Below are 25,325 nucleotides of genomic sequence, written 5' to 3' on the forward strand. Positions count from 1 at the left end.
CTACATGAACTCATTTTGGTAGGAAAAGCTTTAGTAAATTTAACCCATGTTATGAAAACAAGAACTCTAAACATAGAAGGAACACCTGTGTTTTTGATGGAATGCATCTAACACAGTTCGTTCTTGGATGTATAAGGAAAATAAACATGCCGAGACTGTGAAAAGAATTCCCTGAACGGAACACCAGCGGGGTAGCAAAGCTGGGCACTGGTCAGATGATGATGATGATGATGAAGCCATCTGTTACCTGCGCAAGGTAGAAAATAAATGCAGGGGAGACTTCACTTTCTTCTCTGACAGCTTCTTATTGTGCAGGCAATTGGATTTTTCTTTGCTCTGTTTCCACTGCTGGGTAACAAATGTCTGCATGATTCTGTCAATTCAAAGGTAAGTCTATTATCACCACTCCAAGGCAATTTAGTGCAAGATTTCTACATTTCTTGTGTACAGGACTCCTCATCAAAGGAAAGAAAATGCATAGTAATCAGTGAGATGCTAATCTAGAAGATGCTTTCTTATGTAGGAAAACATTAAAAAAAGTCTGACCTGTTGTAATTAAGAATTATTATGATATAAGTAATAATATTAAATGACAGAATTCATAAACTAAGGATTTATAAGGATAACTTTTAGGATCAACAACTTTAGCTGAATTGGCCAAAAAAAATCTGAATTACTTTGTTGGTGCCAGAAGCAACTTTAAAAACATTTTTGGAACTAGTTGATACAAGTCAAGTCAATTTCCTTTTATTTAATTTTGCTTATATATTTTTCCTCATCAAACTGAGAAAATAAAACTAAAATCATAAGTAAAAACAAACCATGCAAAACTGATTCTGGAGAAATAATGAGGGCAGCAAATGTTATCTTCGGCATAGACCACTCACCTACAAACACACACACACACACACACACACACACGCACACAGAAGGACACACAGGAATATCATGTATTCATAAAAAACAAAGAAATCTTCTCATTTGCAACAGCAATGAAAGACCTTGAATACATCAAGGTAAGTGAAATAAGTCACAAAAAGAAAGATAAATACATTATGATTTCACCAATATGTAGAATCTAATAATTCTAATAATAGCAACAACAAAAACTAAGTTCATAGATACAGAGAACAGATTAGGGATGACCAGAGGTGGGGCTGGGGAGGAGAAGTGGGAGAAAGGACTAAAGGGGACCAAAAGTTATCAACTTCCAGCTATAAAACAAGTAAGTCAAGGGACTCCCCTGGTGGGGCAGCAGTTGAGCCCGGGGCTTCCAAGCTGCCTGCCCCTACCTCCCCCCGCCCCCAGCAGCCTCTGCAGCACTAGTTCGATCCCGGGCTGCCGGGCGAGGGTCCCACATGGCGTGCAGACCACTCCTGCCACGCCCGCTGCTCCCCTCAGCAGTGTACTTCGTTGGTCTGGTCTGCCTATTCTGTTCCCTGCTCTGGCTCTGGTGAATTCTCTCACCCTCCCGTGCTTCTGACTGTACCCAGTGCTTGTATGAATAAATAAATAAATCTTTAAATAAAAACAAAAAAAAACAAGTCAAGGGAATATAATGTGCAGCATTGTGAATGTAGGGTATGTGTGAAAGTTGTTAAGGGGGTAATTCTTAAAACTCTGCATCACAGTAAAAAAAATGCTTATCTTACATATATTAGTGACACCACCCAGTATAAAGACAAGCTTGAAAACCAACCCTTGAAAGCTGGTGATTATAGAAGTGAAGCATCCAGAGAGGGGGAAGGGGTAGGGGAACAGTAACAGGGAAGGAAGCACAATGGACTCTGGTGGTGGACTCTAGTGGGTGCACTGTGGTGGCAAAACCTGATGGGGGGGATCCTAATATTACCTCAATTAAAATAAAATTGTGACTGTATGGAGATGGATGTAAATTAATCATACTATGGTGATCATTTCACAAAATATGCAAATAACAAATCACAAAAAAATAGTTGATAAAAACTATTCAATGCATATGGCATTCTGTGTCCAATTCTGATCCTGGTTAGTCACTCCTTTTTGGTATGCCCATCATTTAGCATTGCACCTTGCTGCTAATAAGGGCTCAAAATATGTTAAACTGAGCAGCTGGAAAAAAATACACTGTATAATGTAAAGTGGTAGGCATAGGTTGTATATTAATTACCATTTTAGAGGTAGAAGATTCAAGAGATTAAGATTTTGTTATCTATTGTGTGTGTGTGTGTGTGTGTGTGTATAATATGTTACATCCAGCACTGGGGCTCTGCCAGAAAGTTTGCTTTCAAATGAGATCCACACCTAACTCACATTTGAGCAAGGCTGCTTCAATGTCAAGTCATAAAAACGTAGGACAATTCCAGAGCTCGGTGATCTGTAAGACCTTTGATGCCACATGTGAAGATTCCTGCTACATTTATAACTATAGGCAAGACCACCACAAGCTCCCTATTTTGTAAATGAAATAAAGTTTCAGTGTGTTCTCTTAGAACTAAGCTAATGTCATGCTTAGAACAAGGCTAATGCAGGATGCCCAATTACAACAAAGGTGAACATGCTGACTACATCATTGTGGAGGGCTAAACCATGTGTACATAATTATGCAATTATCTCTCTTGATAAATCTAAATGAAGTAAAATATGCATATTCAGGAGAATAAATAACCTTCCTAATTCTCTATAAATACAAATTCTCCAAGCTGATATTTTGGTAAGTAATTATTTGACTGTGGCTAATTGAGGTACACCCCCTAAGTATGAAAAGTCAGTTTAAATGACATAATTTTATGTTTGTCAAAGATTAACTGATCCTTATATTTGTCAGGGTTCAAACAGGAAATAAAGGGTTTATTTATAAAACGAAGGTTTCAAAGGTAAAAATGTGGAAACAAGATATAGTATAGCAACTAGAGCCAATGCTGCTTGACTGTTGCCCTCTCCAGCCCCAAAGAAAAAGCAGAGGAAACCATCCAGAGAATCCATTCATGCAAAGGCCAAAGCAAGAGCACAACAGGACTATTCAGCCCAAGGGCAATTGACAGTGAAGAGCTAAAGACAGTATACACCCTGCTTCTGCCACTTCCTCCTCTGTGCCACAGTCACACAGAAGACTGTCCACACAGTCAGCCACCCCAGGTGTGTTGGAAGGAGGAGAGTGGACTCAGGGCAAGTAGAAGGAACGGATCCAGTTCTAAAAGTGAACTCAAAAATTACTAATGCAGCTCTTAGCATCACAGTAAATTCCTCTCCTGACGCACTCACTTCAAAAAGCACTTACTAAAAATGGCAGGGGTAAAAAAAGCAAAATGAGAATTCACTTCTCTTTAATAGATATTTACTTTTTCTTCTTTGGAAGACTTACTTTTTTAGCTGATGTCCCAATCCAAATCGCTCTTTTGTGGAAATCTGGAAGACATCAACTGTGGGCACTGCAGGGGGAAAAAAAAAGTCAGTGAAGATGTTGAAAATCAACCATCACCCAGTAAAAAAAGACTAATAAGTAATATATGTTACTAGGTATATAGCATTTATGTAATATGCTTTATAAATATGATAGTTATAAAATATGTATCACATAATATATAATATACACACATTTTAAAAAGCGTACACGCACAGTGCTACACGTGGGTATTTATGTTTTACATAGAGAGACTCTGGAGATCATTCTTGGTCACTACATATTATATAACAATGTACAATATATTATGTAAATGCATATGTGTGCAATGATGAAGACTTTCCACTTATATTCAGTATAAGTGGAAATCTAAAGGGCAGTTTGCATACTATTTTTTAAATGGAAGAACATTTTTATAACTACCTATTTTTTTTTAGAATACAATGAGGGATGAGAATAAAGTAAAGCAGAGGTAACTTACTGTACACTGCATATCCTGTCATATGCTTCACATTTTTACCAAGCATATACATTTTCTTCAATTAATAACTATGATATTTATGAAATTAATAATCTCTCCAAGTCAATTGATTATCATTATTCACAGATTTAAAGGGAATTTAGTAAGTGCCCACCGTTAATAAAAAACACACACCAATAACCCTACCACCATGAAGCCTGACTCTAGTGGGAGGAGACAGACGAAAAACAAGTAAGATAAGAGACAGAATGCCACATGGTGATAAAGTTTCCTGGGAAATGGAGGGGCAGGGCACCGTTATACAGACACAGGTTTCAGTATTAGATTGAAGAAAGGCAGGCAGGAAAGTGTCCTAGTCAGAGGGAAAACAAGATCAGCACTCTTGAGGAAGAAATGGATTTCAATATTCTAGGAACAAGAGGAGACCAGTGGAGTTGAAGACAACAGGAGATGAGATCATGTTAGGAGATGAGCTCAGAGAACTGTGGGGAGCACAGAAGTCTGTGGAAAGAGCAGGGGCAGAAGTAGGAAAATGAGTCAGGAACTTTTTATAGGGATTGAGGAAGAGATACAGTAGGTTGGGCCAGTAAAAGTGAAGAGCATTTTGGACTCATACTTTCTGGGAGATTTCATTGCTGCGCTAGACTTCAAGTATCAAAAATAAAGGCAGCAAGGCTGACTCTAAGGACTTGGGTCTGAACAAGCAGGATGGGACTTAATGCTCCTGATATGTGACAGGCTACAGGGGGAACATTTTTGGGGAGGTAAGGATGATCAGCAACTTGACTTTGGATAACTCAACTTTGAGATACTTACCTATCACAAGAGGAAAAGTTAAAGGGACAACTGGATAGAGAAATCTAGCTTTTAGGCCTTCACAGGAGAGCATGTGCTAAAGATATAAATTTAAGACAGCCCAAATAGCTATATCTTTAAAGACATGACATCAAATGAGAAGCACTGAGTGGATGTGGATGAAGGAGAGAAGTCTAGTGATAAGGCCTTAAGACCTCCAGCAACCAGTGGTCAGCAAAGAAGGCTCCATAAAGAGGAATTGTGAGGAGGGTGAATGATTCCAGAATGCTGATCTGCACACACATTCACAAGATTTTCAAGGGAGGGTAAACAACTGTTAGCAAATGCTGCTGAGTCAATGAAGATGAGGATTCAACACTGGTCATGTAAGTTGTGGGGTCACTAGGCAACAGTGAAGTCATGGGTGACAATAACAAGAGCAGCATCTGTGAAATGCTGAGTCCCAAATCTCAAGAAGAATAAAGAGGGAAGAAAATGAAGTAAGCTAATAGAGAAAATGCTAAGGAAGACAATTAATAGTCCATAGACACAGAGTATTAGAGTACTAATTAAAGAGCAATCTGGGTCACCAGGGGTTTGTTTGAAAGATGAGAGAAATATTTGTTGACTGATGTCTCTAGAAGAGAGAGACATGAATAGTACAGGTGCCTTAATGAAGTGAAAGGGGATGGCAGTTAGGATGACGTTAGACAGGAACACAGACCGCACCATTCACAGCAACAGTCAGATGACAGATAATTAGAGCAAAGAGTGTTTTGCTAACAGGACAGCGACAGACCACACATAAACCATACTCTACAACAGGTTTATATCCCCAGTTGCCTCATGCTCGTGTGTCCTGTGAGCAAAGAAAACTTTTGCTGATATCACCGATAAGTCAATTCCTTTTCTGAAACTATTCCAATCCTTACACATAGTGGGGAAAGTGCACATCACTTCGATGCCATTTGTCCCAAACCAAAGGTTACAGAAACTGAAAAACTGATGAAAACTCCTAAGATCTTGAAAACTCTGTGAAATTATCTTTTAAAGAAAAGACTAAATTAGAACACACAATGTCTCTGGAAAGACTAATGAAGAGTTTCTTCACCAAAGATAAGAAAAAATGGAGGCAGAGAAACAAAAGGGATGAGGCTTAAAAAGAAAAAAAAAAATGTAGAAAAATCCAAAATGCACCAGAAAAACCTAAATCTTCAGTGCAGGAAATAATATAAGATATAAATGTTTACTGAAAATATATAAATTAATACCATTAAGTTAATAATACCAAATTTACACTATCAATAATTAGAATGTGTCAATATTTTATCAAAATGATACATTTTCCTGGAAAATATGTTACAAATATGTCTCTAGGACTGACATTAAAATCTGAAAAAACAAAATTTTGGAATATGCTGAAAGAGCTAACAAGATGTTACTTCCAAAAATATTTCAAAACCAAGTGACAAAAACACAGATTTTATTAAAATTAATAAAATTAATTCTTATAATTAATTTTATTTAATGTATTTATATGTTAATCGAATTGGGATGGAATGTAGGGGTATTCTGTATTATTATCTCTGTAAATTTTTCTGTAAATCTATACATTTTTAATTTTTTAAAAGTTAGTGGCTTTCCGATAACCAATAATCAGAAAATAAATTTAAATATAAAATATAAATTTAAATATAAAATAAACTGAAATATAAAATGAAAATAAAATTTTATTTTATAAAATAAAATATATAAAAGCAAACAGGCAATAAACAAATAGGAATGAATTTAGCTGAAATTAGAGCCCTAAGGCAGAAAATCAAAAAACACAGAACTGCACTGATATATAAAACTAGAAACTGCCAGTAAATACTCCTTTATAGAGGGAAGAGGAGAAGATTCTCCTCCCCTCCCTTAGGCTCAGCCTTCACTTCCTTCATCTCAGTCCCTTCCCAAAGAGCACTTAGGGTTGCAACCAAATCCCGGCATGGCTTCCCTGGTGGCACAAGGAGTTAAGTCTCAGCTCTATGAAGCTATAGCCAGCCACTGCAGTGTGAGTTTGACCCCTGGCAGGCAACTAACCCACAAGGTGCAGCAGACCTCTCCTGTCTCGCCTGCTGCTCCCCTCAGCAGTGTATTTCAGTCAGTCTGCCTGTTCTGCTCCTCACTCTGTCTCTGGTGAATCCTCTCACCATACCACGACCACCCTCCCACCATCTCTAGCCTACACCCCAGCTCTTTTATGCATAAATAATTTAACCTTTTTTAAAAAGAGAAATTATTATAGAAACTATTATAGAAATGTCTATTCTTCTTTCTGAATTTATTTAAATGTTTACCTCAAATGATCATATTTCCCAGAGTTTATTTTTGGGGGCAAGAGAGCAGGAAGAACTTGACAGAATAGACTAGTGAAGTATTTTCAGAAAGGTGAAAGTTATTTAACTTTTCCTTGTCTGTCATATAACTTAGGTTGGGAAAGCAATAAATTAGGGCTTATCCAGATATGTAGAAGTTATTCTAACACTCTGATCATATAAATGTAGAGATATTAATATGAGTTTCACAGGAAAACAACTTTTTAAATCTTAATTATTTTAAACTAAAATCATTCTTGGGATCAGAAACTAGACCTAGATACCCGCAATTCTGAATATATATATATATATATAGTCATAAGGATCGTAAGAATTGTGTATCTTTATTTAAAGTCTATTTCCCCATGTACAATGAAAATGACCTTACCTTTAATTTCAAAGTGCTTTATCTTATCATTACTGTTCACTCGAAGACATATAGTCAGATTAGCCCTTGCTAAGTATCACAGTTCAAGCAAGTGTTATTTATACATTTCCAAAACCTAGGAATAAATGCTTTCTCAAAAAAAACTGTTAACTAGGTCATTCTAAACTATGAATTAGTCATATATTTTTTGCAAGTTCACTTTACTATAAATGTTGATTGCAAAACAGTCTTTAAGAAATATTTTCTCACCTTTTTATTTGCTTGCAATCATCCAAATCATACACTAGGATAAAACCTAATTATCTCCTCTAGAAGGTTAAATTATTTTTTTTCCTTTTTAGATGTATTAGCTCTAATTCTAGCCACCAATTTCAAACCTATTTTATTTACTGTTGTTGCTTTCTTTTTTTTAAATTTATTTTCTATTTTATTTATTTCTTATTTCTTTTTTTTTTTAATTGAGGTGATACTGGTTTACAATGTTGTGCATGGTTCATACCTCTTCAGGTGTAGGTTACCACACCACACCCATCAGCACGCCACCCAGAGACCACCATACATAGTCCATGAATCACCGCTCATTTTAAGTCACATTTTTCCTCAAAATTTCTCTAACAAAAAAGTAACCCTTCAGGAAGTTTGCTACCATGATGGTACCGTTAGTAAATGCTCTTGAACAAGCCTGAATATAAACCTTGCATTATAGAACAGAAGAAACCAGTAAAAGGACTATATACTTGGAGAAACTTCCAGTGCATTTTGCTACAAACAGAGTAGACAGAACCAGCCTTTAAGGACCCTAAAAGGCTGACTCAAAACTCCTCATTTTAGGGCTTCCCCAGTGGCGCAGCGGTTGAACACTGGGCTGTGAAGTTGCCTGCAGTCTCTGCAGCACCATTCCAGCCACTGATTCCCAGCCCAGCCACTGGGTGAGGGTCCCACATGGCTCGCAAAACTCTCCTGCTGCCCGTTGCTCCCCTCAGCAGTGTACCTTGATCCTTCTGCCTGTTCTGGTCCCTGCTCTGGCTCTGGTGAATTCTCTCACCCTCCCACGCTTCTGCCTGAACCCAGTGCTTGTATAAATAAATAAATAAATAAATAAATAAATAAATAAATAAATAAATCTTAAAAAACAGAACAAAACAAAAAACTCCTCATTTTATGAAAGATGAGGACCCCAAGGCAGATTATTACTAACACACGTGTTAGTAAACAGAAGAAAACATTTGAACCCAGTTTTCACAAGATTTAAAATAGGCTCAGGTACAAACACCTACCAATTGAGATACTACATTATAGCTTAGAGTATTGCAAAACAAAATATAATTTTCAATTTCAAAAACAGACATATGTTACATTTAGGTGAAATCCACTATTAATCCAAAGGTACAATAAATAAATATTAAAATTAAATCTCTTAATCAGAGACATAAATAAATCTATAGGCAGTCCAAAATATACTTACTGATCTTCTACTAAAGCAAAGTTCTCTTTTAGGTTTTATTCTGTTTGTTTCACAGCAACCTGTCAACTTCTGAAATTTATACAACTACATATACATCAGATGTTTGTTTCTTTGAGTTACATTGGCAATGAACCGTCTTTGTTAGGAGGCAAACATATTTTAGTATCATTATTAAGATATCTGCATATGCTCAGTATTACAAAATAAACATTCATTTTGCTTAATGCACAATGCATAACTAATTAACACTCAAAATAATAGAGAAATAAAACTAACCTGGGCCATTTAAATACTGTGTGAGTGAACAGTGTAGTCGGACAATTATAGGTTCTGTTCGAATCACTTCCCAAGCCACAGCAATCTCCTCCTGTGCAAGTATATTTAAAAGATGAATTAGTCATCTTTCAGAATTCTTAATTTTTCCCAAAATGAAAAATAAAAATAGCTACTTTGAGAAATATATAAATCATTAAGGCCTACAAATTACCTCAAAACATACTGGTTTGTGAAAAGAAAGCCTAACTATTCATAGTTTTTGCCTTTCATATATAAAAATTAAAGTGAAAACTTAAGAAATAATGAAGTACAATTGAGTCCATATAAAAATATATATACATACTATATATATGTATAAAACCTCTACTTCTTCAACCAGTCAGCATTTCTTTATTTTGATAAATCACTACCAAAGACAATGCATTACTAATAGTACCGATAACAGAAATGAAAATTAAATTTCTTCCAAGAAGTGTTTTAAAATCTTCTTGCAGATACTTACATCAAGAAAGCTAACATCAATATGCAGATCAATATCTACATCATCAATGGCTCCATATTCCCTGAAAGCAAAGATTAACATTCAATTCAATTTTTTAATTTTTCTTACAAGATAGTGTGTGCAAGCTTATGATAAATTGAAAATTCAATCACTAATTTTCATCTCTGATTTCATCAGAAAGCTCAGAAGTGACTGTGGACATGACTTAATTAGATCAATCTAGTTGGATTGCTGTCTCTGTCACCTATCCATACCCTACACATCTGCCTGTCTTTGTGTGCATGCCCACATGGACATACATTCAAGAGTTGTTTGGTTTGTAGTTCCAAACATCCCTGGTTCGCTGGGGTAGAGTACTCTTCTACTGAGATTGCTGTTTCCATAGTGCTGAGGAAGCAGAGTAGCTTTTATGGGCAAGAATGGAGTTTCTGACATGTGAAAAGGGGTAGGGGAATTATTTACTGTGATAATAATAGGTTCAACAGTTTTGCTTCCATATTGGATATCAGAAGTTCTGAAACTGTTCCAGATGCTCAGCTACTTAAATATCACTGTGTTGTCATACATAGTCTGTTCCAAATGAAGACATCATGACATCATAAAGACCCAAGTTCTCTTAGCTCAGGTTGTACCTCAAGCCAGAGTAATATTTTTAAATCTTAATATTTTTATTTTTTCTTTCCCCCAAACCTTCAGTACCCCTATCCCATCTGTGTCCCTCTCCCATATTTTTTAACAATAATTTTTATATTCTCCAAATATACACGCTTATATTTTGATACTTTTATAAACATCTGAAGTTACAAATGTTATACACATATAGGATATGTATACATGTATGTCCTATAGGATAAAACTATAGGACAACTAAAATGATGAAAGCTACTGGTCAAATATTACTGAGCATTTATGTGCCAGAAATTAGTCTGAGCACTTTACAAGCATGTGATTGTAGCACACTATAGAACCACTACCACCTCCACTTTATATATGCATTAACTGAGCCCAGAGTCATAAAGAAACTCACCTATCACTCTGTAGCAGAGTGAATACACATACAATGAATACACATATTTATGTAGGTGCTTATCAGTTTCATACAATAAACTGGGCCTCCCTGGTGGCCTTGGGATTAAGTCTCAGCACTGTCATTGCAGTTCAATGGCCTGAGTTCAATCCCTGGCCAGGGAGCTAACCCACATATGGCACAGCAGACCTCGTCTGTCTCATCGGCTGTTCCACTTAGCAGTGTGTTTTCAGAAAATCTGCCTGCTGTGTTCCCCACTGTCTCTGGTGAATCCTCTCACTCCCCCACTCCATCTCTGGCCTATATCCCAGTTCTTCTATGCAAAAATAAATAAAACCTAAAAAAACAAACAAACAAAATCAAACCATAAACTATCACTATATGTTGGAAACTAGATCAGCCATTACTGGATGATCTCATAGGTCTCCATGGCCTTATGATCAGGATATTTTTTCGATACTCATGTGCTAATGAGGACACTGAATTCAAAGAGATGAAAACAAACTGCCAGGTTAGGAGTCCCTGGGGAAAGCGGACTACAGAAGTGAAGCATCCAAATCTGGGAGGGATAGGGGGAGGCTTAGAACAAAGAGGGAAGGGAGCACATTAGATTATGGTGGTAGTTATGGATGATTTAGCAGTAGATGCACTGAGGTGGTGATAGTTTATAGGGACATCCTAATATTACCTCAACTAAAAATAAATAGGTAAATTTAAAAAACCAAAGAAGTCCATGAGGTGTTGAATTCATGTTCATTTCAAAACTCTGCAAAGCTGAGTTTCAGTACAAAGTCCAGCAGAGTAATGAATATTTCTGTGTATTATATAGTCAAATAATACTAAATATTGACAAAATGGTGGCACTCTAATTGGGTTGAGAAGACATTTTTAATGACTAAATGTGTATTTTACAATGCAATGAATAAATGAGTTTAGAGTCTTTATGCTTTTTGACATATATGATCAAAAAGAGCAGCATATGAATAACTTAGCTTCTATGCTTTTCTCCATTCTCACCTTAAAAAAAATCAAAACACTGAGCACATTTTCATTATTTACGAAATTATACTTAATAATTCTAAAGGTTACATAAAGAAGCGATAAAAAATGTTTACATAGGAATTTTTTTCATTACATGCATCAAGACATCTGTACTATTCATAAAGGATAAGAACCTTTATACCCTTGGGCCTCCCCGGTGGCGCAGTGGTTGAGCGCTGGGTTGCGAAGCTGCCCACAGCCTCTGCAGCGCCAGTTCGATCCCAGCTGCTCCCCGGCCACGGCCACCAGAGGAGGGTCCCACATGGCGCGCAGACCCCTCCTGCCGCCCGCTGTTCCCCTCAGCAGTGTATTTCGGTCCTTCTGCCTGCTCTGCTCCCCGCTCTGGGTCTGGTGAATTCTCTCACCCTCCCGTGCTTCTGACTGTACCCAGTGCTTGTATGTACAAATAAATAAATAAATCTTTTAAAAAAAGAACCTTTATACCCTTATCCAAATTCAGGTATGATATTAAAACATGAATACAAAAATATGCTGATTTACATATGAAATTTACAGACACTATCACAAGAGTAAGGGCCACACTTCAAAGAATTCACAACACTGCATATATGCAAACCAATTTCCGTTGTGATGGTCTTTTCATATAATGCTATATATGAAGCACTACATTTAAACCTCCAGTTCAAGATTCAATCAACTCTTCTTGTATAAACCACGATAGTAAATACTTCAGGCTTTTCAGGACCCATACAATCTGTGTCACTGATTCCCTCCCCCTTTTTTTTTTTTTTAACAACCATTTACATAAGCCAACAAGCAGAAGCAAAAGCTACCGAGCTGTTGTAAAACAGGCCCAGGGCTCCGTGGTCATAACAGGCTGACCCTGAACATTGGAAGAATATTCATAAATGAGGGAAATATCCACTGTTAGGCATGTTAGAAGAAAGAATTACTTAATAGAACGATGACGGTAGAATGCTAATGATGTTTAAGAGCAGCTTCAGCGGGGTAGACCTTGACTATAACTGTTCCCAAGAAAATTCTAACAATGATGTGCAAATTTTTACCTAGAAGTATCTGTGTAAGAAATTTGGGGGAAATGGATATTAAATAAGGAAATAAAATACAGCAAATGTGTATTATTTTAAAAAATCGCCTATTACTAAAAAAAGGCTCATAGATAATCATTTAGTATCTTGGGGGAATTGTTTCAAATAAACTGTTTACCGAGCAAAGGAATATGGCTACCAGAAATGTTTTTAGTACAATAAAAATAGGAAAACCAAAGATGTATATAGAGTAATTAACCATAGATTATGGATAAAACCTATTTTATAAAAAATGTTATTAATGTGTTCAAAAGTATCTGCTTTTCTGATTATCAAGGTAATATAGGCTCATTAAATGAGAGAAAAACTAACAAAAAGTAACATAATACCACACCTCTGAGATACTTCTTTTTGCTTATATCTCATTTTAGAGTCCTTCATATATATCTATAGATGATATAGTATGCAAAGATTTTTGATCTGCTTTTTCACTGCCTCTATGATGAGTGTTTTTCCATATTATAGAATATTCTTCAAAATCATAAATTTAAATGGTTATTTTTGTTTAAATAAAATTACGTATTGAAACATTTGGTTACTTCTAGTTTATGAATACTATAAATATTGATGGAGTAATTTCTAGAATTACTGAGTGATTTAATAGTGTAATTATATTATTCTATCTTAAAAGGTTGTAACAATTTATTATCACACCAACCAGGTTATCACAATGAAAATTTCCCACATCCTCCTCATCATCAAGTGCACTTTTTTCTCTCTCATTGCTAATTTCATATGGATAATAACTTTTATAGGATTTGTAATTGCAAGACTTTGGTATGTAGAGAGGCAGTGAAAGGAATCTCAGATGTAACATTCAATATGTGACTTTATATGATTTCTTCAGGGCTTTGATGATTAAAAGTATCTTCCCAATCTCTAACACTATCAATTTGTTTAAAAAAAAAAAAGGAGAGGTGCAGTTACAAGTGCTCTTCTTCCACAACAGAGCACGGATACAGAATGTTGAGAAAAGGCATTAAAGGTTTGCAATTAACTGCATCTGCAGGTGTAGATCTGTAAATAGTTACACTTTTGTTTTTGTGCCACACTTCAAAGAATTCACAACAACCCTGCATATATGCAAACCAATTTCCGTTGTGATGGTCTTTTTATATAATGCCAGTAATTTCACATTTCCCGCTGTGAGATTACAAAGCGTGATTACAGTTTGTCCAGATGCAGCGACCCAGTCATCAGGATTGCTTCTATATCTGAATAACTTCCAGTAGCCTTGGATCTTATGAATAGCAAATGCAGAATCAAGTTGAATGCTTGAAATATGAATGCAACTGGAATTGTGTAGTTAGATATCTGATTGTGTTCTGAATGCTGTATTGGGTTTATAATAAGTCAAAATTATTCAATGCACTGCCTTTATTTACACTGTGAAAAGATCACATCACACTGAACTTGAATACTTTTTTGAAGATAAGAGAAACAACACAGAAAATGATCAGATGCATTTGTTTCACTTTGGAGCCGAGGGAAAAGAACCACTCCATAAATTTCTGTCCAGACATCTATGAAATTTCCAATTTCAGGTGAACTCCTCTCTGAATCAATGTATCCTGAAATTTGGACACTTGATTTTTGATATTTACATGTGAACTAACTAGTTCATTAAGAACATATGAAGAAAATATGTATTTTTCAGGACATGATGTGTTAGAATTCTTGGCAATTCATACTAATCAAGATAACATCCTCTTCTAATGAGACACCACACACAAAATATGTTAACTATGAAGACCACCTATGTTGATCCTCTCTCTATGCACGAGGCACAGCTTATTCATTACAGTGTTGTGATGTTTTAGAAAGGTATGTGGTAACATTTACCAGTGACTGTGCTGGTTATAAAAATGTAGGTGCCTAGCTTTTTCTTATTAACTGGGAAATTATACCATAAATGAAGTGATATCAGAGGTCCTTGGAAAATGAGTCTTATATTGTTACTTTTATTGTTTCTACTTAAAAAAACCCAAAACTGGTCAGTTGTATTTTGAAAGGAAGTATATTTTGTAAAGAAACAAACACCTTTCCGTGACATCTGAAACTCAACAGCTTGTATGTCTATCTCTGCATGCCTAACTAACATGTCTTTTCTGCCTTGTGTGGGACAGATGTTTGTGAATGGGCCAAGAAACATGTAAACTCAGGAGTCAGGAAGAAATCTTGGCAGATGAAAGCATTGGCAAGACAGTACTGAGGTAGATAAAAATGTCTCTAAAGGACTGAAAAGAATTAAAAAATTGGGCTTAGCTGGGAAAGGAAGCCCATAGAGAATAAAGGACATAAGAAGCACAGTATAAACAGTTGCTACAACTCTGCCCTCAGGTTAAAAATAATCAGTTTCGCTTGAAGAAAGTAAAGGCCTTGGGAGTAGAGATGAGTCTCTGCAATCTGGGCACCTGAAGTTTACATTCTGATTATGTGCCAATGATTCTGGAAAACACTCTCCTCTTGGTTCCTTTCTTCTATATGCCTCCTGTCATCACTTTCCCATGGTTTCCAGAGTCAGGCTGTTTTTCTTCTAGGCTATAGAGGCAACTAGGAGAGAATCCGAATGCTGGAAAGGGTACGACAAACATCCAACCAAAATCTTTTGATGAAAGACATACTTTAGCGTGGGCTATATTATGTTGTGGTAACAGATGCTGTCAAAAATCTCAGTGGTTTAACACCAGAAAAGATTTCTCTCTCTCACACTACCAGGTTGCTATGGAATAAAGGGTGAGGGTGGATGGGGGACTGCTCTGTTGTTCATTATAGCCACTAAAGGACCCAGAGTAAGAGGGTTCGGGGGATATGGGAACTCACACACTAGCACTGCTGCTCACATTTCACTGGCCAAAACAAGTTATGTGTCCACACCTAACAGTAAAAGGAGCAGGGAAATGTAACCTTACAATGTCAGCAGAGGAGAAGCAAAAGATATCTAAGAAGTTCCTCTGGCCACCACAAGTGGAAATCCAGAAATCCAGACAATTAAAGTGATCCGCCCTGGCTTTTCCCCTTCCCCGAATTTTGTATTTTTTAAAATTTTTTTTTATTTATGCATACAAGAACTAGGGTACAGGGCAGAAGTGTTGGGGGTGGGGCAGTGAGAGTATTCACCAGAGACAGAGTGGGGAACAGAACAGGCAGAAATACACTGCTGAGGGGAGCAGCAGGTGAGTCAGGAGAGTGGGTGGGTGGGTCACCTCCCTGGCCAGGGATCAAACTCGTGCTGCAGTGGCTGTGGATAGCTTCATAGGTTGCGTCTTAACCCTTGAGCCACCAGGGAGGCCCCCGATTTTTGTATTTTTAAAAGGAGCTGTGTGTCTCGGTAGGCCTAAGTTAGGCAGGATAACTTTCTCAAGTCTCAAAAAATCTTAAGTACATCCTGCCCTTGAGAACATCAACTCCAAAGAGCCCTGTTACAATTGTTCATCTACAAAAAATGATGGAGATTCAATCAAAACAATCACTTTTTCAACCATCCAACCTACATGAAACATTAGTCACAATGAAAGGTTTAGGATATTACTCACATAACTTTACGTAATCATAAAGCATATATTTTATATGGGGTGGGAGCTGGAAACATCACAAGGAAATTATCAGAATCACTTTACTTCTAACCAAATGAGACTTTTGTGACATGTAATTCCTTACCTTTCTAAAAATATTAACCTCAAATTGTTTTCCGATGGCACTGAATTTTTTTTTTTATAAATACATGACTGCAGGGTGAACTTTATAATGAAAAACAAAAATATCCTCATCTAGTTGCATGTTTCAAGATGAGATAAATGCAGATAAATTCATAGGGCAAATTATCAGAGACCTAAATCACTTCATGTATGAGCGCCTAGGAATCAGTTCATAAGAGTGTTTGTAAGAATGAGTCAACAGAGCCAGGGCTCTGCTTTTCAGATGACATAGCCATGTAGAGCTGAATTCACCTACTTAAATAATAGATCTATCATCGGCCATTTTCCTTATCCTACTTCAACCTCCTGTAAGAGGGTTTAGCCTCAATCAAGATAATCTCAGTTATTTTCATCTCTTATTGAGAACTTAGATGTGGTTAGCTGCCTTTCTCATTAGATGTCACATTTAAAAAAATGACATCAAATAGCCTATTATGCACATTGAGGTACTTTTGCTCTTCAAACTCCATTAAGTTCTTATAAACCTCAATTAAGTAAAAGAACAGCTAATTAGAACAGTCTGTTTTCAGTAGTCTTAGAACTTTACAAGGAAGATGATTTCAAGACCTCATGTATAATATCCCTTTCCCCGTGTGTCCAAGCTTGAGCATTTGAGACTAGACACTAAATTCATTCTCATTTATTTAAATCAAACTACTCCTGCTGTGATTTACGTTTATACTATGTGGCCTCTGGGAGGTTACTTATTGTGGAAATAGTTTCTCTATAACCAGAGAAACTCTAGAGCAGGAGGGAATAGGGCTTGCATTCATTAAGACTGAACTTGAATCAAAGTGAAATAGACAAGGGGAGTAAAACTCAAACATTCACACTTTTAGACACTTTATTTGAATGAAGTACTAAACATCTAATTTCAACAGTTGATAAATTATCAATAATTAATAATTGAAAATATTAATATAGATGATCTCTGGTGTTTAACCAATGACAGTACGAATGCAGAATTGACAGCTTGAAAATAATGTGTTTAAAAATCTCTAATATTAAAGCCATCAACATGTGCTAAGGTACTTCTCTAAGGAAAAGCATCCATTTTTGAATAAAAAGTTGAATTTTATGTTGTACTCTATGATTTATTTTATTTCAAAGACTTCTTTCTTTTTTTTTTTAAAGATTGATTGATTGATTGAAGCACTGGGTACAGTCAGAAGCGCGGAAGGGTGAGAGAATTCACCAGAGCCAGAGCAGGGAGCAGAGCAGGCAGAAGGACGGAAGTACACTGCTGAGGGGAGCAGCGGCGGCAGGAGAGGTCTGCGTGCCATGTGGGACCCTCACCTGTGGCTGGGGATCGAACCGGCACTGCAAAGGCTGCGGGCAGCTTTGCAACCCAGTGCTCAACCACTGCACCACCGGGAGGCCCCTTATCTCAAAGACTTCTTTAGAGAGAAGGTGTCAAATTACTATGATGAAAGTTTTAAACTTATAAGCAAAGTTTGGTTAAAAATTAGTCATTGTTATTTATTGATAGTCTTTATTTTCATCTTCATCTACTCATTCTAAAACACTGAATGGCCATCCTTCTGGACTATAGTAGTGGGCTGCTTGTGATTTGGTGGTGGGTGCACTATGGTGGTAATACCTGATGAGGGTATCCAAATCTTAATTAGAAATAATTGAAAAGAAGAAGAAAATGTACATACGTTCTATCCTGAAGCTTTAACAGAGATCAACTGTGAAATGATCATAGCTAATTTACTAAATTATTTTTAAGTTGCAAGGAATTGCTTTTGTTAGTGTAATCCCAGTAATTCCCACAATAGCACCTGATGAACCTCTTACAAGTGAGAGGGGAAGGGTCAAGTACACAAGTCCCCCAGTTTATTTAGGGTACAGGTGTTTGTGTCTGTTTTTGCAGCTAAAATGGAACATTTGGTAACTATAAATTATACAGTATTGTACTGCCCAATTAAAAGTCTTTCTGAGGGCCTCCCGGGTGGCGCAGTGGTTGAGCACTGGGTTGCGAAGCTGCCCGTGGCCTCTGCAGCGCCGGTTCAATCCCCAGCTGCTCCCCGGCCACCGGAGGAGGGTCCCACAAGGTGCGCAGACCTCTCCTGCCGCCCGCTGCTCCCCTCAGCAGTGTACTTCGGTCCTTGTGCCTGCTCTGCTCCCCACTCTGGCTCTGGTGAATTCTCTCGCCCTCCTTTTGACTGTACCCAGTGCTTGTATAAACAAACAAACAAACAAATAAGTAAATAAATAAAAATAAATCTTAAAAAAAAAAGTCTTTTTGTTTTTTTTTTAGAGTACAAGTCTTTTTATTTTTATGGTGTGTTGCCAAATCCAGGAACTACAGTGAGGAAGCTCTAAAGCACTGCACTATGAAGCAATCTGAAGCCTCTGCAGCACGAGTTCAATCCCCGGCAGGCCAGGGAGCAACCCACAAGGCGCAGCAGACCTCTCCTGTCTCACCTGCTGCTCCCCTCAGCAGTGTATTTCACTCTGTCTGTCTGTTCTATTCCCCACTCTTTCCTGGTGAAACCTCTCACCCCACCCCACCCCCCACCCCACATCTCTGGCCTGTACCCTAGCTTTTGGATGCATAAATAATCTTTTAAAAAAATAGAAAAAATAAAATAAAATAAAAGTCTTTATTTGCTCTCTCAAAATTTAGCTATGCCCACTGAAAGGACTGTAACTAGATAGGGACATCTTTCATGGATATTACCATAGAAATCAATCAAAAATCTACTACCTTGTATTTCATATATGTCCCACGTTATGCTACATATCTCAATATAAGTATGACTAAAAACCAAATCAAAACTAAATAGAGCAAACAATCAAAAAAATTGTGCAAATGTGACGGGGCCCACAGGGCAGGATAACAAATCTGCATTGGAGATGCAATAAGGCAAAATACTGACTTTTGGACCCAGGCCCAAGTAAATCTGCTGCCACAGTTGGGAGACCTGCATATCCTGGTTATAAGAACCACTAATACAAAATGCTCAAATCAAGAGGGAATGAGGGAGGCCTATTGGATAACCGGAACAATGCTGGTTTGGGTGGATGATAAGCTGGTATTGACTACAGGCTGTGAGAAGGGTCTGGAATTTCAAGTAGTCTTGGAAACTACCCTTTAGGTAAAGAAGAGGAATCTAAACTAATGAGCTCTAGCCTCTCATTAGGACATTAGTACGGTGACAGGAAATAATTTTTCTTAAACTTAGGTGAGACTAGGGAGATAAGTAAAGATGGCGGAGTCTTTTGAATGACTAAAAATAATAAAAAATGATCTGGAAATTCATCACCAAATAATATATTAAGTAACTGTAAAAAAATTATCATTTGAGTAAACACTGAAAATTTTTCTTTGGGGGGAGCAGATCATATATTACAATGTGGTTGAATATCAGTGGTAATGTATTATTTACTCTTATGTTCACATGAATATGCCCATGATTTATGAAAACAGCATGGGCCCAGATGGCCAAATTTATTACAGGAATTGATTATGGTAATATTGATGATGGCATTTCATTAAACTAACTCTACAAAATAACTAATTTCTTAAATGCAACAAATGTAATCCTAAAACACATGTGGGGGATAGAGGGATATAGCCATAAATACACCATTTTGTATAAGGAGAATGTCTCTCAAATACTCCCAGATATCATTAAACCCAAGAAAATCTCCACTTACATACTCCAATAGAAAATTCCAGTGACTTATCAAATAGCTTTAATTTTTATTTATCAAAGGTATTCGTTTACCTGAGAGAAACTGCATGTGGCCCATAGATCTCTCTCACTGCAGACAGATCAGCTTCTAGCTGTGGATGCTTGTGCAGCTCCCCATCATAGTTCACCTGTTGAAAGCGTATGATTTAGATGTGGCTGGGGGATGAAGTGAATCAAAAAACTAAAAATATACATCAGCCTGTAAATTCTTGTGTGACTTATTATGTTTAAATAAGTAAAATGAGGTTATTTTGATATGATGAATGTAAATGTTAAAGAGTAAAATAAGCGTCAGACACACAATTTGAAAAACTTTTAGACTGAGTATCTAGACTGAAGAAGAGCATTTACTTCCCCTGTGTAAGATTTAAATCAAGACCGGAAGAATTATACTTCATACTAGTAAAGTGTCACAGTGGTTAAAGAATCATTAGGAAGAATATCCATCACATTGCTAGAAATTTTTTCTGGAGAGAAGAAACTTACTAGTTTTATTTATATCGATGATTTCTACTCCCTTCCAGATGTTTGATTGACAAATTATAGATTTTCTTTAAGTTTACTTTCATTCTTTACATAGCAACTTTGATTTTGATATACCTCCTTAACTTAGTACCTTTCTTTTATATCATCCATGTTATAAGGCATATCTGACCAAGGAGTTCACAGAAAAAGTCATCTTATCTAACTATACTCAAAAATCAATTGTTCAGTTTAAGACTCTGATTTATCATGTAAAGATATAATGAATTCTTCATATATGTGTACATTTGTATATTATTACATAAATATGCATGCATGGCTATGCTGTTTTCATGTATATGTTATAAAAACAATTTATAATTAAATATTAAAAATATAATTTCTAAATTATGGTGTTCCTTTATAACAATTTTTCAACATTTTACATTAGTATAACAAGAAAAGGAAGGAAAAAATACAAATAGAAAAATGAGGAGGCTCAATAATGAGGTCCTTTCAACTTTTAAAAAGGTTAATCACCTTCTATTTAAAATGAACAACTCATGCTTTTGTTAGAAGTGGCATCATTTCCAAACATTAATTGGAGCACAATATGCTTAAGAAATGTGAAAATCAAAAGCATTATAAAATGATGCTTACAAAAATCTCGGTAATGATATATGACAACTTTCATGTAAATAAGTGATTACAGCTAAAGAACTAAAAACGTGACCTTGATTTCTGATATGCAGAAAAAGAAAAACAGATCAATTATAGGCTTCCTAGTCAGGTACAGAGACTTGAACAACACCTAGTTCTCTCAGATCACAAGCAATATTTCCACTAAGACACATAAAGCCTTTGTTAACTTCTAGAATGGTATTTTGGAAAACCTGGTTTACTTACCTGTCCTCCATAATAAAATTCTTCAGAATCATTATCACCTTCAGAATCTTCTTCCACTGTGCTATTCTGTCTTGACTCCTTCGAATTAAATAGAGTAAGAAAACCATTTTAATGGTGAAACTAACTTGTCTCCTTTTGAAAGGAAAATAGAAAGATGACATGCCAGGCAGATCTTGTGTACATCATATAGATTATATATGAAAAACACTTTGTGCAGTACAAACCAAAAATGAAAGGTAGTTAAAGCAAGCTTGTGGATGAGTTCAGGTCTAAGTACATCTTTTTTAAAAGCTCCATTTTGCTGATCCTGAGCAAGTTATACAGTTTAACAGTTGGTGTATATAAAAAACTGTGTGTGATCAATTGCAACTTTGCTTTTGTGCTATGAAACTTCTGACAAGCTCATCCTGATTAAATTTTTTATTAAAAAGTTCCTTAGCATATGTATCAGATTGTTCTCACTTCCACTGCCTGTTCTGCACCATGATGTGAAAAAAGACACTCTGAATTCAAAATAAAAATCAAATTAGGAAAATGAATCACATTATGAACAGAACTTTCAGAATACAAAATTATTTGTTTTAGATTTCATATTTCAAAAGGATATTTGATTAAGCATGTCTGAAATTGAAATTTCATTTCTAATTCACTAAACCATATCCATTATGTATCTAAAATGCAACAAAGAAAATTCATCTAATGTAGCTTAGTGGTTTATTCCTATCTCTGACATAATTAGGTAGCTTTCTAGATACAGGAATCAACAAATCCAATCATTTGTACTCACCCTAAAATTTATAGACCAAATTTCAAATTCTGAAGGAAGACAAAAAACTTAGAAAAAGGAATTTGTTTTTTTTTAAATGCTACCCGTTTTTGATTTTTGGCAAAAGTACTGCTGAATCGGTGACTCTCAGTCAGACTCTTCTCAGGATAAAGAGGATAATGAATGTTACACTAAAAGGAAGTAAGGGCTGTACTGAGTGCAACTATCAGCCCCACAGCACTCACCGTGTTTGTTTAATGGCCTGGTATTTATTTATAGACTCAAGTAAATGTTTTTAAAGGTGATAAAAGCAGATGAGTGCACTGCAGTTGTTTTTTTAAACTCTTGCCAATAATAGTAAGACTATACCCACATCCTATGCTACTTTAGCTAAAGAGAGCATCTTTTACTAATGAAATTTTGACGGTATCATCAAAACTATGTATAGCCAGGTATAGTTACAGTGAGTTATGTAAGTCCAACTCGGTCAACCACATTAATTGATGAAAGCACAGATGGTAAGTTAGGTTTACTTAGATTTAAGCCAGATGCTCTTTCTATTATTTTAAAGGGAGTTTCAATCTCAAAGTTAATTTCAGGCTACTACCCCTTCAACATTAGCCCCTAAGTCAGTAGCTTGAGCTTCAATCACCTGCTAATACAATTTTAACCTAAATAGCCTTGATGATACTAACTACGAATACATAATAAATGTAAAATATAACTATCTGTTTCAAAGAAATATAAAATATAATTTACATACCTCCCCATTTTCCTTCTGTAATTTGGATTTTATGGATAAGCAACAGTTAATGTCATTTGTTTTTCTTAATTCTGAAAGAAAGTTATAATTAAAAATCATTTTAGTTTTTAGTATACTATTTATAAAATATTCATAAGTTTTAGCATAAAAAGACCTTCTGGGTAATTCTCTCCTTTGCAACAGAATTAAGGGATATTTTGAAATCATACTATGTTGAGTAGTTACATAATATACAAACTAAACTGATTTTTCATTGCTCATAAAAATATGGCCAAAGTAAAGTGCCACTACACAGATCCCCCTTCAGCTCTTATTATGTATTTCATGGGATCTACATTGCCTTAAGTATGCTTTTTCAATATTCAATTTGGGGGCCTCCCTGGTGGCACAGGGGTTAAAGTCTCAGTGCTACCAAGCTATTGCCAGCCACTGTGGCATGAGTTCGATCCTGGGCCAGAGGCATGGCCCAGCAAATTTCTCCTGTCTCACCCGCTGCTCCCCTCAGTTGTGTATTTCAGTAAATCTGCCTGTTCTCTCCCCACTCTGTCTCTGGTAAATCCTCTCACCTGCCCCACACCTCTGCCCTACACCCCAGTTATTGTATGCACAAATAAAAATAAATCTTTAAAAAAATAAATATTCAATTTGTCTAGCAGATCACTATGCATAAAAATACCTTCACAACAGCAAATATCAACATACTACATGTAAACTGGACTTTAAAAAAAACTTTAAATTTAGACACTTTAAAACTGATGAAAAACAAAGTAATGCACTTCAGATTGAAAATACATATAGAGATCCGGATTTGATGCTAAAATAAATACAGGCTAAAAGAAACAAAAAATAAATGAATAAAGCTACCTACAATATTAACCTAGTATAAAAAATTGTTTTAGACTTCAAATTTCAAAAACTTATCTGAGTAAATGCGCTTGGAATTGAACTTTCACTGACAATTAAGAAAATATTGACCAATGGGCCTCCCTGGTAACACAAGGGGTTAAGCTCCGCACTATGAAACAATCTGCAGCCTCTGCAGCACAAGTTCAATCCCTGGCCGGCCAGGGAGAAACCCATATGGTGAAGCAGACCTCTCCTGTCTTGTCCGCTGCTCTCCTCAGCAGTGTATTTCAGTCAATCTGCCTGTTCTGTTCCCCACTCTGTCTCTGGTGGATCCTCTCACCCCCCGCATCTCTGGCCTGTGCTCCAGCTCTTGTATGCATAAATAAATAAATCTTTAAAAAAAAAAAAAAAGAAAAGAAAATAATGACCAAGTATAAAAAAACACTGCATTCTCATTACCCGTTGCTATTCGATGAAAAATAACTGGAATTGGCTCTGTAGTAACTAATACATCTTCATCATTTTCTGAACTTGACACATATGTATTATCTGCAAAGAAATATGGACAATTAAGGGCACCGTAACTTGAAAACAAAATAAATGTACATAAATAAAAATAATTTTAAAAATAATGATGTTATATTGACATTGCCCTCAGCACTCATGAAATACACTACTGTCGTGAGTAATCTCAGAAAAAATGGTGAAGTGCATATTTATATGTGAGTTAATTGTAAATGGCTTCTTTGAATACATTTACATCTTCTAGAGAAATATACACTTTGGATAGAGATTATCCAAATACCTCTCTAAAAGCCCATGTGGCAAAGAATCATTTGGATAGAATCACTCAACACCAACTAACTGAGCAGGGTCCTTCCAATTATCATTACCTATGACAGGAAGTATGGTTAGTGAATGGAGGGACAAAGGTAAATAAGAGCACTTGGTACAAAATAAAGATTCAACGTCAACTCATTCAAGGATCTGGGTTGAAGATTTTGTTGTAAATCATACCTCCCCTATTTCTCTAATATATATTTTAATTGATATAAACTTTCACAACAGTTCTTTCTCCATGATTTCATTTCATCTAAACAATACTATACGTATGCATAGAACAATAAACTATCCTGTAGATTTTTTTTTTATGTTTCTTATTCATTATTTGTCACCCCTGGAAAAAAATACAATATTTGATTAAATTTAGGATTTTTTTCCCCTGATCACTATGTATCTTCAAGTATATGGTAATACAACACAAAGCTGTTTATTCTCACCGATGATTACAGGGCATCTGTGAGACAGCTACTCCACAAACACCAATTCATTAACAATGGCCCTAAAATACACTCATTCATGATGCAAAAATAAAGTATGAAACAGTTCCAACAAA

The 25,325-nt window shown here is 36.1% G+C and overlaps 1 protein-coding gene across 3 annotated transcripts in view; it reads right to left on the reverse strand.

Annotated features, from left to right (window-relative positions):
- The window catches only part of PARP8 (poly(ADP-ribose) polymerase family member 8), a 146,109-nt gene that overhangs the window by 35,747 nt on the left and 85,037 nt on the right, over positions 1-25,325 (reverse strand). For all 3 annotated transcript variants that reach the window (XM_037530367.2, XM_037530366.2, XM_054688285.1), the window contains 8 exons: positions 24,389-24,478; positions 23,084-23,154; positions 21,555-21,632; positions 20,220-20,314; positions 9,647-9,707; positions 9,145-9,235; positions 3,344-3,410; positions 248-373 (listed from right to left, as the gene is read on the reverse strand). In XM_037530367.2, the coding sequence (XP_037386264.1) occupies positions 248-373; positions 3,344-3,410; positions 9,145-9,235; positions 9,647-9,707; positions 20,220-20,314; positions 21,555-21,632; positions 23,084-23,154; positions 24,389-24,478 (679 nt within the window). The remainder of the gene's footprint in view (positions 1-247; positions 374-3,343; positions 3,411-9,144; positions 9,236-9,646; positions 9,708-20,219; positions 20,315-21,554; positions 21,633-23,083; positions 23,155-24,388; positions 24,479-25,325) is intronic.

This window comes from Talpa occidentalis, unplaced genomic scaffold, assembly GCF_014898055.3.
Source record: "Talpa occidentalis isolate TD23 unplaced genomic scaffold, MPIMG_talOcc4v2.1 talOcc4.6, whole genome shotgun sequence".
In the NCBI taxonomy this organism is placed as follows: domain Eukaryota; kingdom Metazoa; phylum Chordata; class Mammalia; order Eulipotyphla; family Talpidae; genus Talpa; species Talpa occidentalis.